Raw genomic sequence first — 15,246 nt, forward strand, 5'->3', positions numbered from 1 at the left:
GAACAACTCATAAAGTTGTATTGCAAAGTTGTAAATTTTCATAAACAACAACGGATTTATGGCCTTTTCCTCATCACTAAGAAGAGGCAGGTCTTAGAGAGGCGCCATCTTACCACAGAGGCAGCACTGGAGTTTTTTAAAAGACCAGGACTTTGTACTAATTTTATTAAAATTACAATTAGTACGTTGACCAGGAACGGAGTGCAGTAGAAAAACGGGAACTTCAGCGCAAATGATGCGCCAGTTCTACCTGTATTCACCCGGCCGAATAAATGGACTTTTCGGGTCCGATTTTTTTTTTAATTAAAAAAAAATAAAAAGGAAAATATTAGCTCTCATTGACATTACGTGGTACCTGACAAAAATGAGATGTTTTCAAAAGCGGGGAGATTTTTCCCCATTTTCGTGCCCCCGTGATGCCCCCTGGCCCCCGAAAGCCGCACACACAAACCACACATGTATCCGATCAGATCATTTACACTTGGAAGTTTCACATTGCACTTTCTGTTCATTACAAAATATTCTTTCACTGCGTGCGATTTCGGCTTGATCGCCGATCGCCTGGACTGGGGTTATGACTGCGAGAGGACACGGGAACACGGTGGAAGGAAGCTCTCCCATAAAGAAAGCTTTCCGCTTTATTAATCAACAACGCTAGGGGGAAAAAAATCACGAAATCGAGATAGAGATATTGACTGATTCCTATCAATTTATCACTTTGGATTGTTTTTTCCTTTCTGATTACCTAAAAAAAAAATGTTTAGGTGGTCTCATTCCTTTATTTGTGTATGGAAAATATTTTTTGGTGTTTCCTTCGAACTGGATCCTTAATAAAGAAACAAAATTCATTGTCAACAAGCATATTTATTTTCTGTGTAACATAAAACACATTTATCGTGGGAGATAGTTGAACACGGTATCACTTCCAAAGAGAGTTCACAGACATTTTTTTTCCCACTTCCAATACTTACACGGCATATCTAAATGTTCACAACGAACACATCGAAACACATTGTAACATACAATTTGTGAATAAACTTTAGCCAAACCTTCAAGACGGATTTATACAGAGTTCTTAACAATACGTCATGCTACAAAGTTTCCAAATTAATTACATACTTCCCAATTTATGACATGATTTTACAAATGAGGTTCAAGACGAATATAAATGACAAAAAATTACAATATCTGCTATTGTAGGAAAATTCATGGTATTACATATTAACACGTTCAGATAATCAGGACAAACAGTTTGTGTATATATATTTTAAGGTGGTTACATGATCATTTAAATTCACTTTTCAAAGAACACTTTCCGCTATATTAAGTAAGATCAACACAGAATAAGAAAACGGCCTTTAGCAGAGGCAGCCGAAGGTAGAAGCCAACGGGAGATATTAAACCGCTTTGTACAATATTGGCGTGTGTTTGCTTCCTCTCTCGGAATAGCAAGGAATCGAGAACTAAGATATATTGCAGCATATGATTTTCACTTATAATTGCTTTGGAATAAATATATTATTTTAAATTTAAATATATTCAGACTTTTAGGTACCAAATTCTATACCAAAGCTATTGATGCGTGCTTTTCAAACGACTACACTTACATGTCTAAAAGCATTTTGCGATTCACATTAGTAACCTTGTAACATCCTTTTGACTACTAAAATACAGTATACTTTCGAAGATAGGTAGGCAGAGCAAGATATATAGGTAGGTAGTCTGGAAATAGGTAGTACAAATAATTGCTGTAGATTGTAGTGGTTTGTGGAAGATTTTCCCCCCCCCTTACTTGCTGTTTAACCTTTTGTTAGTGTAGCTGTTACTTATGATACTTTTCTAACAACAATTAAAAAAAAAAAGAAGAAGAAAACAAAAAGAGAAGTGCAGAGCTACTTATTCAAAATTAGGTAGTTTTTCTTAATATGAGCCTAATGCACTTTTCCCCTTACACATGATTGGGACTGTTGAGTCAGGTAGTTACTTCGGAAGGTCATGGTTTACTATCTGTGCAAGCAGCATTTCTCCCACTGAAATGTCCCCTGGAGAAACCCACCCAGGTTTGGGTTAATGAAGAAAAAAAAACCAAACTCATTGTAAGATGCTCTTAGGAGATATTACCAAAAGGTTCGGCACAGGGCAGGTTTGGGGAGTATGGGAGAGTAAAGAGAAGGCTGGAAAACCAACCCAAGAAATGTTTTCATGTTTGCAAATGCTCGCTTTCAAGATGATTATTAAAGGGAACTGATTTTTTTTTCCATAAAAACAGTAAGTCTCTTTTTTTTTTTTTTTTTCCTTTAAAGGGAGCTTTTCCAACTGTCATGTGCATACACTATTCTAAGATATCACTTCCTCGAGAGGGACTCCTTAATCCTCCTCCTCTTCATCTTCTTCCACTTTCTCGACCGAGGCTGCTGCTGACGTGGGCTCGTTGGGAGCCGGGGTGCTGGAGCTCTCCTCCTTGTGCTCCTTCTTCCACTTCATCCTCCGGTTTTGGAACCAGATTTTGATCTGCCTCTCCGTCAGGCAGAGGGCATGGGCGATCTCTATCCTTCGCCGCCGAGTCAGATAACGGTTGAAGTGGAATTCCTTCTCCAGCTCCAGGGTCTGGTAGCGGGTGTAGGTCTGGCGCCCTCGCTTCCTATCTGGACCTGAAAACAGGCACACATACGGCCAGGAGTTAGGCAAGAAGAGAAGTGGAAAGTTTTCTCTTTTTATTTTTCTTATTGACGTTTTTAATGAATAAATGAATAAACAAACAAGCAAGTGGCTGAACCAGAGTGAACGATCCCCTTCTTCGACTTCCACCCGCCCCCCCAGTTTGCCCTAACAAAGACATTTTAGCCACACGACCTGCCCTGCTCAGGCAAGGCAAAAATTAAGTTGCTCGAGACCTAGAAAAAGTGAAGAGAAAGCATTCAGGAAAGGAGGTGGGGGAGGAAATTGCTTTTGGGAGGAGGAACTTTCCCCCCAGGCGATGTATTTCCCTAAAACCTTCCAGACTTTCACGTTTCGCAAGGGGAAATAAAAAGCTGGAAGGCTGGGATGTATTTATTTTATTTTAATGTCCTGAGCTCCCCCACCCCATCCCGCCTGAATCGTAAACAATACATAGCATTTAGCTCCAGAAAAGAGCTCTCCTTTTTCACACACACCCTCGTCCCCCGGTCCCCCATTCCCCCCCTCCCCCCTCTGTTTTCCTGTTTAGTACATTTCTATAGATCCTTATCTCCGTGGAAAGGGCAGGGGGGACGAGAGTGGCACGTCTCGGCAACGCGGGCTGGCAAAGTCTTCAACATGCCGTCCCCCGGTCCTAAACGCCTCTGTCCCCTCCGCCTTCCCCGGCGAGCGGGATTTTGTTTCCCCAACTTCGAGGAGAGGGCAGGGGAGCCGCTTACCCGTGGGGGCTCTGGGAGCCCGCAGCCAGCCCTCCGCTTTTTCATAGCAAACAGCGCAAATCAACTCAATGCTAAAATTCCATAGCAAATGGAGTTAAATAAATTTACGAGGCTAGAACCCATTAATTGGGCAATAAAAAGTTTTATGATACTCATTTACATACAATGCCACGGGCTTTCTACGCAATGGCGCCTCGGCTATAATTAAAACCATAAAGGCTGTGCTGACAGTAATCCTGGCGACACGCTTTGCCTGGCTGCCACGGCTCCGAGCCCTCTCCGCTCGCCCCTACCTGAAGACCTCATCCAGGGGTATATCCGGAAATTAGGCTCAGCCTGGTTGTGCAGGTTGCTTTCCTCCGCTTTCTCACAGCTGGGTTTGGTTAGCTCATTGCAGAGGACGGGAATGTTCTGATCAAAAGAGGAACAATGCAGGTTGTAGGCATCAGAGCCCAGGCTGTATCCGGAAGAGAACGGGCTTTGATATATGGTACTGTTCACAGTGTACAAGCCGGGCATGGAGGAGGCGAAGGCACCCGCGCCTGGTCCATAGCCGCTTCTCTGGGAGTTGCTTGCAAAGGAGCAAGAAGTAGGCTCCGCATTTTGGAAAAGAGAAGCCCCCGCCGTATATTTGCTAAAAAGCGCATTCACATAATACGAAGAGCTCATAATTTTGACCTGTGATTTGTTGTCCGGCAGGCTTCAGTGTCGGTTTTACGAGGTAGCGTGATATATGATAACATTACACCCCCAGATTTACACCAAACCCCATTTTCTTTTGGACTGAGCTGCCCGGAGCACGTGAGCGGTCATGTGACGCCGCCCGCCAATCCCCGCCCGCCTCACAGGTGGTGCCGGCCGGGGCCCGACGGTGCCCGGCCATGGACGGGCCGGGGCCGCACCGCCGCCCGCTCCGCCGGGCCCGCCAGCGCCCTCCAGCCGCCGCCCGCTCCGCCCCCGGGGACACGCACACCCCGGGGGCCGCTGGTGGACCGGGGGGGAGTGTGTGCATGCGTGTGGGTGGGTGGGTGGGGTGGGGTGGGGGGGCGTTGCGAAAAATCAAATTTAAAAAAAAAATTAAATATACGTATATTTATATACGTATGCGTCAAGTTTAGCGGAGATGGCTCGTTCCCCCCGCGTTGTTTGATGGATAAAAAGCGGGCGGTAAGCCCTGCAACAGGGCGCACCCCCCTGCGGTCCCGAGGGGCTGCCGAGCCTTGGAAATCGAGGCGCTGCCAGCAGTCAGCCCCCCGGGAAAAAAATAAAAAATCACAGCCACCCTCCTCGGGGAAAGGAGGAGAAACACCCACAAAAAAACACCCCCCCCAAACAAACAACGGCAACCAAAAAAACCCCAAACCCACAACAACAAACACACCAAAAGAGCCACCGCCCACCACAAATAATGGGGATAAAAAGAATTAAAAAAATCGACCACTCAACTTTCTGAACGTCTCGAGAAGAAAAACCAGAATAAACCGAAACTCCAGAGTTGAAGAAATTGCCTACAAATGTCTTCAAATCGCCGCCGCCTCTTTACTGCCCGGTTTACCTTTCCGCCCTACATACCTTGCAGTCCAGAGCGTGAGGCGGCAGCGGTGCGCCCGGATGACGGGGAGAGTTGCTGCTTTTCTAAACACTGGGCTCCCCAACAATGCGAATGGCTTTCCATTGAGGATGCTGCTCCGTGCCCTTCCTTTAAACGGATCGTAAAATGAGTTTCCTTCCCTCAGACAGGGAGTCCTGGTAAAGACAGCTTTTACTGCCTGCCTGTATTGCACATCATAAACTGGAAGAAGCACAATGGAATTGCCCCGGAAATTCTCCTTTCAATTATAGTTTGGTGCCCTGTGTACAAAGACTTTCTCACCAGTTAAAATTGTTCTTGGCGATATTTCGCACGGACCCTAAACTTTATGTATTGCAAACGTGGAGCACCCTCTCCCCCCCTGCACACCTCCAACACACACCCGCATACACACCCGCGTACCCTTTGGCACCCTTTATGCGTGGTTATTGCAGCCCCATGAATACAGGTTACTGACAGAAGCAAGTCAGTTCTTGAAAGCCAGATCCCTTAGATACTGGTGCTTCAGAGAATGCAGATATGGCGAATGTATGTAAATGTTTGCCAAGTGTTAAGTATGTGAAAACGCAGTTATTATTCGCGGGCATAAGAGAGAAGCCTCCGAAAGAGCCCCTTCGGTTATTTCTTCCAATTGACCAATATTAGACAATATCCCTGCAGTCGCAATCACGGTGTGGGAACATGCCGGCAGAAGAGGCTGCTGGAAAGGAATGGAGGCCCAGGAACTTAAACGAATGCGATGCAAACAAGACGACGACCAAGAAGATCAAAGAGGCTGAAGCAGATGACATTAGACCAATAAATTGCTTCTCCGGTGACAACATACCAAGATGCAAGAAGAAAACAACAGCAAATATAACCAATGTCTAGACTTAAATATGGATAGCGTAGGACCGAATAGATTGTCTGGGTGGCTGTATTACGAGCTTTCTGACTATTTCTACAATTCGCGCCTTTATGTATATTTCTTTGATTATGTGTGTTTGTCGCTGCCACGGTTTTTTAGAATGTATTTTGCTTTCAGCTTTTCTTTTCCTTCCAGCCCTTTATATTTATCAAAAAGCTCTCACTGAATAAATGCTAGAAGGACCCCTAGACATGGGTCCCCGCCACCTTGTTGACTTCCCCCACCCTCTGTGAGTAAGGCATAACGCTGCTTCTGAAACACGCTCTGAAATATCTCGTTTTGTCGCTTACAAGATCAGGTTAGATCCCCGTGCCTGTAAACTCGCCTTTCATTTTAATTTATTTTTTTCCAATCGGGGAAAGGGTGGACAGACGCGGATTTCAAGTTTTTGGTCACGGCAATATCCCCACACGCTTTAAAAATAATCGTCTACTAGGGATTAATTGTATTTTTTTTTCCTTATAAGATCTGGACTACCCCTCTTTGCCGCTGAGCTTTTCCGGGAAGTAAAATGTAGTGATAAAACGCTGTTCGTAAGTTATAAGCGACCTGGGAGCACTACATGATTATGGCTTGTGTACTAAGCAGTATCTTGATGTGGTTCATACTAGAGAAGATTTTGTTGGTTTGGAATCTGTTCTCGCCATAATTTATCCACGATTATAATGGAACGTGCTGTGCCAAGTTATTACTTAGTATGACGATGCATAAACACTTTTTAATTTCAATATAATTTTACTGCCCAAGGAAAAAAATAATTAATCATAATAACTTTAGCAATGCCATTGTAGACAAACATTTGATAGGAAGGCTCTTGTTAGAAAGCAGGGAGTGGCTGTTAGTCTTTATCCCTAGAAAGAATTAAATCTTTGAATCAGTGCGGGTTAGAACTAGCTCGGTGCGTTCCTTCCCACTGCTCAATTTCGATTTAAAGATATTGGCTTTGAATTAGGGAAATGTAAGTAAGATGCAGAGCAAATAATTCTGTTACGGGGTACTATGCAGCTATTTGTTTAGTTGTATGGCTTAAATTTACAAAATACAACGTTTATACTTCAGCCCACATTTTATGCTTCCTTTCCTTCTGCATTTATTTTCCTTCCAATTACTTTTTTTCCCCCGTCTCCTTTGGCAGTTGCCATCTGAAAATATTCCACAACTCCACACTAAGCCTCATTCTCAAGACGCAGAAGCCAACAAAAGCAAAGCGGCAAAAAATAAGAAAACGATTCGAGGAAACAAAATAGACGGCGAGAACAAGTTAGGAATGACTTTGAGAGACACGTCAAGTTTGCAGAGCATCAGCCTTCTCACATCTGTGTAATATAATCATAAAGGGTCCCACGGAGCTGAAATTGCTTTGGACACAAGAAGGGCTTTTTATTTGTATCAAAGACAACTGTTGACGAATTTCACCCACCGGTAAATATTTTTTAAACGAGATTTTTGCGGCACTGCCGGTTCCCCGCACGTCTGTCTCTCAGCCACGCGGAGCGGACAAGGGCATTGGAAGATCCATCGGTTCGCCCCAGAGCTCCAAAGGTGAAGCTCTTCGGGCGCTCTCCTCCCAGGCTGAGCCGGGGAGACTCTCTTACATCCTGCCCGAGCCCCTTCAATTCCCTCTTTCTCCCAATATTTCATTTCGCACCATCCCTTCGGGAGATGAGGACACTCTGTTTGCAGGCTCAGAATTTCGCCAGGGAAAGGCGAAGTAAGAGAAAGAGGAGCTGGCAGTTGGGTGCCAGGGCTCCATCCGTCTCTATCACATAATAGGAAACGTCTGGGTATTTTGAGAATAATAAATGCACAGGGTGTCCTTGGTGCAGATTAAGCTTTACTTTTGCCACGAGTGCACTGAGCGTGGCCAGGGGGTTAATGCCACCGTGACGTCGCCCACTCGGGATAAGGTGGGAGAAACTCGGGGATAAGTGGTGGGGGGAAAGCACCCCCAAACCTCTCGGCCTTTGTTAAAACGAGCCCGGCGCTCCCAAGCACAGTTATGCTCCCATAAAGTCGACATTTTAGGAGCTTTCGGGGAGGCGGCCGAGCGCTTGATGGCGGAGGGCGACAGGGCCCTGTTTCGCGGGCTCACAGCGCCATCTGCCGCCGCTCGGCCGCCATGGCCGCCCCGCCGCCGCCCGGCCCGGCCCGCCGGAGCCCGCGCCTCTGCCCGCCAGCCCACGGCAAGATAAATGTCCACCTCCCAGCCTGGATTTAAGCACGGGAAGGCCAATAAAAGGTTGTTATTTCCGCTCTCCCGCTTTATCTAAAACAGCCAGACAAAACAAATGAAAAGGCTTTTGTAGAAAATCTTAATTGTGGCTGGACAGTTGTAAACTCATTAAGAGCCGAATTCCAGACAGTTTGCAGACCCGTCATTTATTACACACTCTTAATGCTGATTCTTTGAAGTTGCCTCTGTCTGCAACAACAGAGGGCGTCCCAGCATCCCCAAATACTGGCTCAGGGATCAATTAGGGGGTTTTTTGTGTATGCACAGCAGAACGAGCTCCCTTTTGCTAATTAGAACTCATCAAATCTTACCTCGGACTTATTTCCGTTTTTTGGCTTTTTTTTAAGGTGAAGTCAAAAACATTTTCTTCCTCCCGCAGTTCTGCACATCTGTAAACTTCTTGCCGGCTCCCTAAGTTTTGTCTTTAGCCCTGCAGCGTTTTACACCCCATAAACGGTTACAGCAGTCATTTTCTTTTATTGCGCTGTAGTATGGCTCTGAATTTTCCTAACAACAACTTCTGCCCAGACCATAAGCGTGTTCCATCCTATTTTGCTTTAAATACATGTATAGATAGACATATACATGTGTGTGTGTAGGTACCTTTGTAGAACAGGAAGGATTTTGTTGTTATTCGCCATATTTGCAAACAAGGGTCGGTGTGGTGCAGGGCTGTGCTGCGATTCATGTTATGGAGGATATCCACTCTGAGCAGTAAGATGTCCGCCCAAAACAAGAGTAAATTTCAGCAAGCTCATAGACTTCGCTATTTTCTTTTGTTGTTGAGCCTGGTTTGGCTTGGGGCGGCGGGGGAGGCGTAGGTGCAATGGGGAAGGGGTGTATGGAAATCTTCCACTCCAAAGAATCCATCCTTCTCTTTTTAAAAACAAATATTATTTCGTCTTCTCTGCTGCGGACTGTTGCCAGCCCGCCGCCTTCCTTCGGCTAAATCAGCGACTAAAATTGACACCATAAATTCTACCATAATTGTCAGTAAAATTTTATCTGTATCTATATCTATCTATAAATACATATATAATCTGAGGCGCTAGTAAAACGTAACGGGTTGTATTTATATGCTACAGGACATTTAAAAGGGGGGAAAAAAACCCAAAAGTGAAGACAAGGGAAGGAAAAAAGTGGATGACGTTTGAAATAACATATTTTGCATGGGCAATTATCTCTAGAAGCGAATTTAAAATGAACGCCCTAACAAGGCGAGCCTTCTCACAGGGGTTGTGGAAGCACGCTTAGCGCTGGACATTTTCTTGTGGAGCCTAATTAAAAATCTCAGTTTAAATGTCGCTGTCTGAGCTGATTTACATTATTGTCCGCATTAAAGAACGTCGGACATTTTGGTTTGGTCCTAGTTCCCCCGCCTCGGCAGCGAATTTTATTAAAACGGCGTTAGCTCGGCACAGTGTTCCGCTGCCATCCGAGGGGCTCTCTCTGCACGCTGCTAAGCACCAGCTTACCAAATCATACACGGAAGGGCGGAAGAAATGCCTACGCTCAGAGAAGCTATGGCAATTAAGACCCGAACCTGTCCATTTAGGATAAAAATGAGCCCTAATTTCCATCACCTGGGGGCCGCGTTTATAGAACCGTGGGTTTGCCACGGCTCGGAAATAATAACGCTCCTTGTCTCACCTCCGCAGCTGCCCTAGCCCTGCCACATCTGCTGACGAGATTCGGTGTGCCGTGGAAGAATCTCTCCTTAATAATGTTAAAACATCACAAAATATAAAAGAATCAATATATTTTATTTGGCAAAAAGTTAAATATCATTTCAACACAACGATTTGGTCAGTAGGCCATGAGGTAACTATTTCAAAATAGACAGTGTACGTTCTGCATCAACATAACTTCCCAGATTTTTTTTTAATCGATACAAATTTACAATAACCAAATGTAGTTTTTTATAATGTATAATTTATTATCAATAAAATTAACCTTCATTACAATAACCATCAAATCATTCGATTAAAATTCAAACATAAACCATAGGTAGTTACCCTTTTCACATATACGTATAGCTCCGAAATCTGCTAACTGCTCACTGGTGCAAAAACAATACTTAAGCTAGTCTGTTTATTTACTTTTTTTTTAATATATAGATTATATATACAACAGACAAAGACAGTACTATATATATATCAACTGTGCATACTAAAATGACTTGCTTCGTTGTTTGGGAATCGTAATTCCCAAACATCCCGAACGAACTTTTTTTCTACCTTTTTTTTTATTATTTTGCATTGGGATATATATAATATATATATTTTACAATCAAAGGTTAACTGTCTAATTATACAGAAAAGACTTAATACACTACAGAGCTATACTCTATGCAATTTTTATAATAAACAACCTGAGTTCAAATTGAATTCTAGCTTACACCATTACATCTGGTACAGCACCCAAGCACATAAATTGAGTCACAAACATAATTACCACAATAAAACACAGTGTTCAAGTATTAGAGCAGAGATCTCTCTGCCACGCAAAGAGCGAATAAAATTAACTACGTGGACTAAACTATACAGTCCGTAAATAGTTGTGCATTATGAAAAGGTAGTTTTTTCTTTTTTTTTTCTTTCCGTGAGTGAAGAAACAGGTAGATTTATACAAGCCAGTTAAACAGCCTTTTCGTGCTAATGCCCCCTTTTTTTTTCCTATTAGAAAATTAAAAGTCTTACTGTACCTCTCCTGGCAATCTGGCCTCTGTGACTATCATTGTACAATCATAATCAGAATTTGCCAAGGGAAAAAATGAGGCCTGGACCCAGACGCATTGCATGGCAGGGCTGGAGGGGATGATTTTTTTTTTGTCTGTTTTGACTTTTTCTTTTTTTTTTTCCTTTTACTTTACGCATTTTCAATTTAACCTACGTGTCGTCATCATTCGTCCTTCGCTCGATCTTTGTTGATTTTCTTCATTTTCATCCTCCTGTTCTGAAACCAGATTTTCACTTGTCTCTCTGTTAAATTGAGGAGTCTGGCCACCTCATATCTACGGTCCCTAGTGAGATACATATTGAACAGAAACTCCTTCTCCAGTTCCAGTGTCTGATGCTTGGTGTAAGGGCATCGCTTTTTCCTGGTGGACCTTGCGTGGAGCCAGTTTGCAGCTGGATTATCTACAACAAAAACAACAGAAGTTCAGGCTGAGGGGGAGGGTGGAGGGAGTGGGCTGGGAGGGAGATCCACGCAGAAACAGCCGATCAGGTGTCACGGTATTCGTGTTTAGGACGTGGCTCTCATTTCCCCAGGCACAGGATCGTGAGGATCATGAGGCACAATGGACTCCAAAATACAGACACATGGGGAGGTCACACGCAACCACACGCGGCCAAGCCCCGTTGCGCCCGCCTCCCCTAGCCTTTTTATTGTTTGTAGAATACAATTTTTAAATACTTTCTCCTCCTCTCTCTTCCTCTCTCTCTAGTTCCCTCCCTCCTTCCTGGCCTCCCCACACCTCAAACTGCCAGCCCGGGGAGTGACCAGCCAGATCAACATGTCATCGAAATTGTTTCTCTTTTTAATTTCTACCTTCTCCTGTGTCATCCCTGGCAAGACCCAGGGTGCTGGCGAGTTAGTCTACAGCTGGCATAATTAAACCCTCGCCCTCTTAGGACCCTTATTCGCACGGCGTTAATCGCGATAGTAATCCCGAGGCGCTCTGCCACCAGTCTCGTAGTCCTGGGAGCATCCAGCCCGGGGTTTTCCACCGAGGAGACGAGAGGGGGAGGGGAGGAACCAAGTCAACGGCGAGGTTTCTGTTCTCAGCCCAGCCATAGCCGCCCTGGCCTAAGAGCCATCTCAAAAAAGATCAGATTCACATCCCATGCTTTCTAGGCACCCTCTTCCCGGCGTCTGCCCACGCCTGGGAGCGCGGCGAGGGAGGAGGATGTGAGCACGTCCTGCTGAATTGCTGGGGTGGCAGGAGCGGGCATGGGCGGCTATTGCATTTCTCTCTCTCTCTCTCTCTTTTTTTTTTTTTAATGTTTGTTTAAGTTGCAGTTGTAGGGTGGATTTTGTTTTCCTTTCAGCCTGGAAAGCCAGAGCCGTCTTAGATCCCGTTCGAGCCTGAGCAAGGCAGCGCTGGCTTTTGCAGATGGCAGACCCCGGCGGGCTGGCGCAGCGGCGGCGGCAGCGGCCGGTGCTCGGCCGGGTAATTAGCCCCAGCACCTCCACACCTCCCCGCGGCCGGCGCAGAGCCCTGAAGTCCATTACCCTTGCCGTCCCACTTACTTGGATCGATCTGCGGTTTCTCTCCGTTTGCCTCACTTTCTCCATTGCTTTCAGAGAATGCGCCTTCGTGGCTTTGCTTATCCCTATCAACTGGAGGAGAACCACAAGCATAATCAGAGAGAGACAAAGTGTGAGTGTCAAACGTGGTACAGTCAGCCCTCCTGGCCGCCAGCGGTTCAGGTTTAATGCCGTAATGCCTGCTGGTAGGTAACCCGGGGAAAGACAAGGAGCCCGGCACAGGCTCAAGCCACGAACGCATGTACCTGCCGTCGGGCGGTGCCACGGGCGCCTGGTGGTGCGCGTAGGGGTGGTAGACGGCGGGGACGCCGCTGGCGCCGGCGGGGTGCGCGGGGCTCCAGGGGGGGCCGAAGACGGGCGCCTTGGGCTGGAAGCTGCAGGGGGCCAGCTCGGGGTGCTCGGCCAGCGCCGCCGGCCGCGGCGGCGGCCCCAGCGGGGCGGGGGCGTAGCGGGGCGCCGCCAGCTCGTCCCCCTCCGGCACCAGGAAGGAGTCCACGTAGTAATTGCTGAGGGTCCCGGGAGCCGACATGGCGGGCGGGCGGGCGGCGGCGGACCCGCCGCGGTTCGGGGCTGCGGGTTTCACGTAACAACTTGGTGCTGGCGGAGAAGTAGAGTCAGTAATAAGTTGAGGGCAGCGCAGGCGCCCATTGGCTGCGCCTGTCACGTGGCGGGGGAGCAGAACAATAAAGTATAAATCAGTCCGCGGGCTATTAATGGGTCAGTGTTTTCCAGCCATAATTTTTATAGCGAGGCCATATGTTTTTATGCAAAGGGATATTTGAGTTATACGGCGGGGTTTGTTTTAATTGCGTCCAACTGAGATTAAAAGATCAGATTCCGTATTACAGCCCCCCTTCCCTCTCTCTCTTTCTCTCTCTCTCCCCTCTCTCTCTTTTTCTTTTTCTTTTTTTTTTTTTTCGTTTAAGCGGACTATTTTATATCATAATTAATCATCCCATCAGTGGGTCGTGTTCTCCGCGGAAAAAAATCCCACCACCCTTGTGATCGGAGACCTTCACATAAAATGATACAATAACTGAAGCAATAAAAAGAGCAAAATAGTAGTTGCGGTATACTGTATTTAAATATACATTTATTATATTTCATAAGGAGTTATTGTTTCGGGAGCCACGGGGTTGTTATTAAGTCAGTAACTATGAGCGCGCTCATTTGCATCGCTGTGTTTCACAGCAGTAAAAATTTACGAGTGCTTGGAAAGGTTAAATTATACTATTGTGTTTAGTTTGGGAACCCACTGTAAATAATACCGTTCCGTTCGCCTCAGAGCTGGCAGCGGAAAGTCAAATTCAACGTATCCCCTTTCCGAAACCCCGGCGCAAAGCCGGCCCTCCCCGCCCGGCCGGAGAAGGACAGGGGCAGGCGCTGGCTCGGTATTTAGCCTGGCCCGCACCAAACTGCACTTCACCACCCCACCCCGCCGGGCATGGCGCGGCAGTGACCGAAACACCCTCCTCGTTCTCCCCGCCGCCCCTGCCCTTGGACCGGGGACCCCTTCGCCAGCCCGGGCAGAGGAGCCGGGGCTGGGCGGCGGTGCGGCGGCCGGAGAGGAGCCGCCGTCCCGGCCGGGAGGGAAGGAGCGCGGGCAGAGCCGGGCGGCGGTATTTATCACCACAATTAATTCTTCAACTGTGCAGGGAAGCAGCGGGGGGAAAGGGGAGAAAATGCCCCGTCTCCCCTCTGCCGAAAGGCACCCTGCTTCTCCAGGCGGCTATCAAAGGGACGTTCGCAGTCGGCCGTCCCGCATTCTGGTGAATCAAATTTATGTGCAAATATAGTTATTTATTTGCTGGCACCTCCTGTGACTGCAGGACACACGCTAGCGGCATCGGAAGCCGAGCGGAGGGTTACAATCCTCCGCAGAAGGAGGGGAGGGTGCACGGGGGAAAGTAAGAGGCGGCCAGATCCAAGTCCAGTGTTAGGAATTAAAGTCGTGGCTGAGCGCTTGGCAAACATGCCTGCGACTCCCTGGTTTCTCCCTGGCGGACATTCACGCTGTTTATCCCCGTGGCCGCCGAAGGAGCGCGGTCACTAAGATGCAGGGGGCACAAAAAATCTCCGTGAGAGGCTCAATTAACTCAAAATATCTTGTATTGAAAATAGAGCCCAACAAATGGTAGGGACGACTGAGTAATGAATAAAATCGCGTGTAAATATTGTGCATGCGAAAGTGTGGTTCTAATTAGTTTTACATCGCTATGTGGGCTGTCTGTCTCTCGCTCTCTCTCGCACTCCTTCTTTCTTTTTCTTTTCATGTCTTCTCAACAGTTTAATGCGAAATCTTACAGAGGTCCTATTTTAACACCGCTCTCTCCCACATTCAAAATTACAAAGGCGCATAATGGAACTATTATCCCACATTAGAGTTCGAAAATTGTGGAACAGTTGCAAGATCTCAATAAACAAGGGGCCCGTTATTTTCTAATAATTTAAAAAATGCTAATAAAGCTCCCTCGGTTTTTTTTTTCTTCCCATTGTATAGACACTCTATAATAGAAAAAAATAATTGTATTTCTTTCCTGGAAAGACGGAACTCCACGTCATTTGTATTTATTATTAAGAGTCAGCTGTGGTGAAATGTGATTGTAGAACTTCCTTTTTCCATTCAGAAAAAATAATCTTAGCTGCAGGAGTCCTGGATGTTTATGTTCGAATTTGGGTTCTCAACTTCAGCAGCGGGTTTCATTTTTTTGGTTCCTCACCAAAACTAATAGCAAATGAATAACAATAACAATAGCGTTTAAAAGAACGTGACTGCATTTTTATTTCCCCTGTAAAATTCCGCATTTGTTCACTGCCAGCATCCGAGAGGCAGGAGTGGTTGTAC

At 46.2% G+C, this 15,246-nt stretch overlaps 3 protein-coding genes and 1 long non-coding RNA gene across 5 annotated transcripts in view; 1 reads left to right on the forward strand and 3 right to left on the reverse strand.

Annotated features, from left to right (window-relative positions):
- Positions 1–15,246, reverse strand: part of HOXA5 (homeobox A5) — a 315,710-nt gene that overhangs the window by 11,360 nt on the left and 289,104 nt on the right. The window lies entirely within an intron of this gene.
- HOXA7 (homeobox A7) lies at positions 845–4,194 on the reverse strand. The gene is made up of 2 exons (XM_085051004.1): positions 3,692–4,194; positions 845–2,651 (listed from the first exon to the last, which is right to left on the reverse strand). Exons 1-2 carry the CDS (start codon positions 4,065–4,067, stop codon positions 2,368–2,370), a joined length of 660 nt encoding a protein of 219 aa, XP_084907130.1. The 5' UTR covers positions 4,068–4,194; the 3' UTR covers positions 845–2,367.
- HOXA9 (homeobox A9) lies at positions 9,874–13,357 on the reverse strand. 2 transcript variants are annotated; one of them, XM_085050979.1, is made up of 2 exons: positions 12,384–13,357; positions 9,874–11,269 (listed from the first exon to the last, which is right to left on the reverse strand). In XM_085050979.1, exons 1-2 carry the CDS (start codon positions 12,928–12,930, stop codon positions 11,031–11,033), a joined length of 786 nt encoding a protein of 261 aa, XP_084907105.1. In that variant the 5' UTR covers positions 12,931–13,357; the 3' UTR covers positions 9,874–11,030. The 2 variants fall into 2 exon arrangements, 1 of the variants encoding a protein (XP_084907105.1); XR_014849787.1 differs by having other exon boundaries at positions 11,060–11,269; positions 11,682–13,357.
- On the forward strand, positions 11,909–13,465 carry LOC146441114 (uncharacterized). The gene is made up of 4 exons (XR_014849788.1): positions 11,909–12,041; positions 12,182–12,303; positions 12,438–12,513; positions 13,328–13,465. It is a non-coding gene; the product is annotated as an uncharacterized LOC146441114 (long non-coding RNA).

This window comes from Lichenostomus cassidix, chromosome 2 (assembly GCF_008360975.1).
Source record: "Lichenostomus cassidix isolate B80296 chromosome 2, HeHo_3.0, whole genome shotgun sequence".
Lineage (NCBI taxonomy): Eukaryota > Metazoa > Chordata > Aves > Passeriformes > Meliphagidae > Lichenostomus > Lichenostomus cassidix.

Coding starts and splice junctions, on each gene's coding strand:
- HOXA9 (XM_085050979.1), bottom strand. CDS start 12,930: ATGTCGGCTCCCGGGACCCTCAGCAATTACTACGTGGACTCCTTCCTG. Junction 11,270..12,383: donor GAAACCGCAGATCGATCCAA/GTAAGTGGGACG, acceptor TTTTTGTTGTAG/ATAATCCAGCTGCAAACTGG.
- HOXA7 (XM_085051004.1), bottom strand. CDS start 4,067: ATGAGCTCTTCGTATTATGTGAATGCGCTTTTTAGCAAATATACGGCG. Junction 2,652..3,691: donor CCCCTGGATGAGGTCTTCAG/GTAGGGGCGAGC, acceptor GCCTGTTTTCAG/GTCCAGATAGGAAGCGAGGG.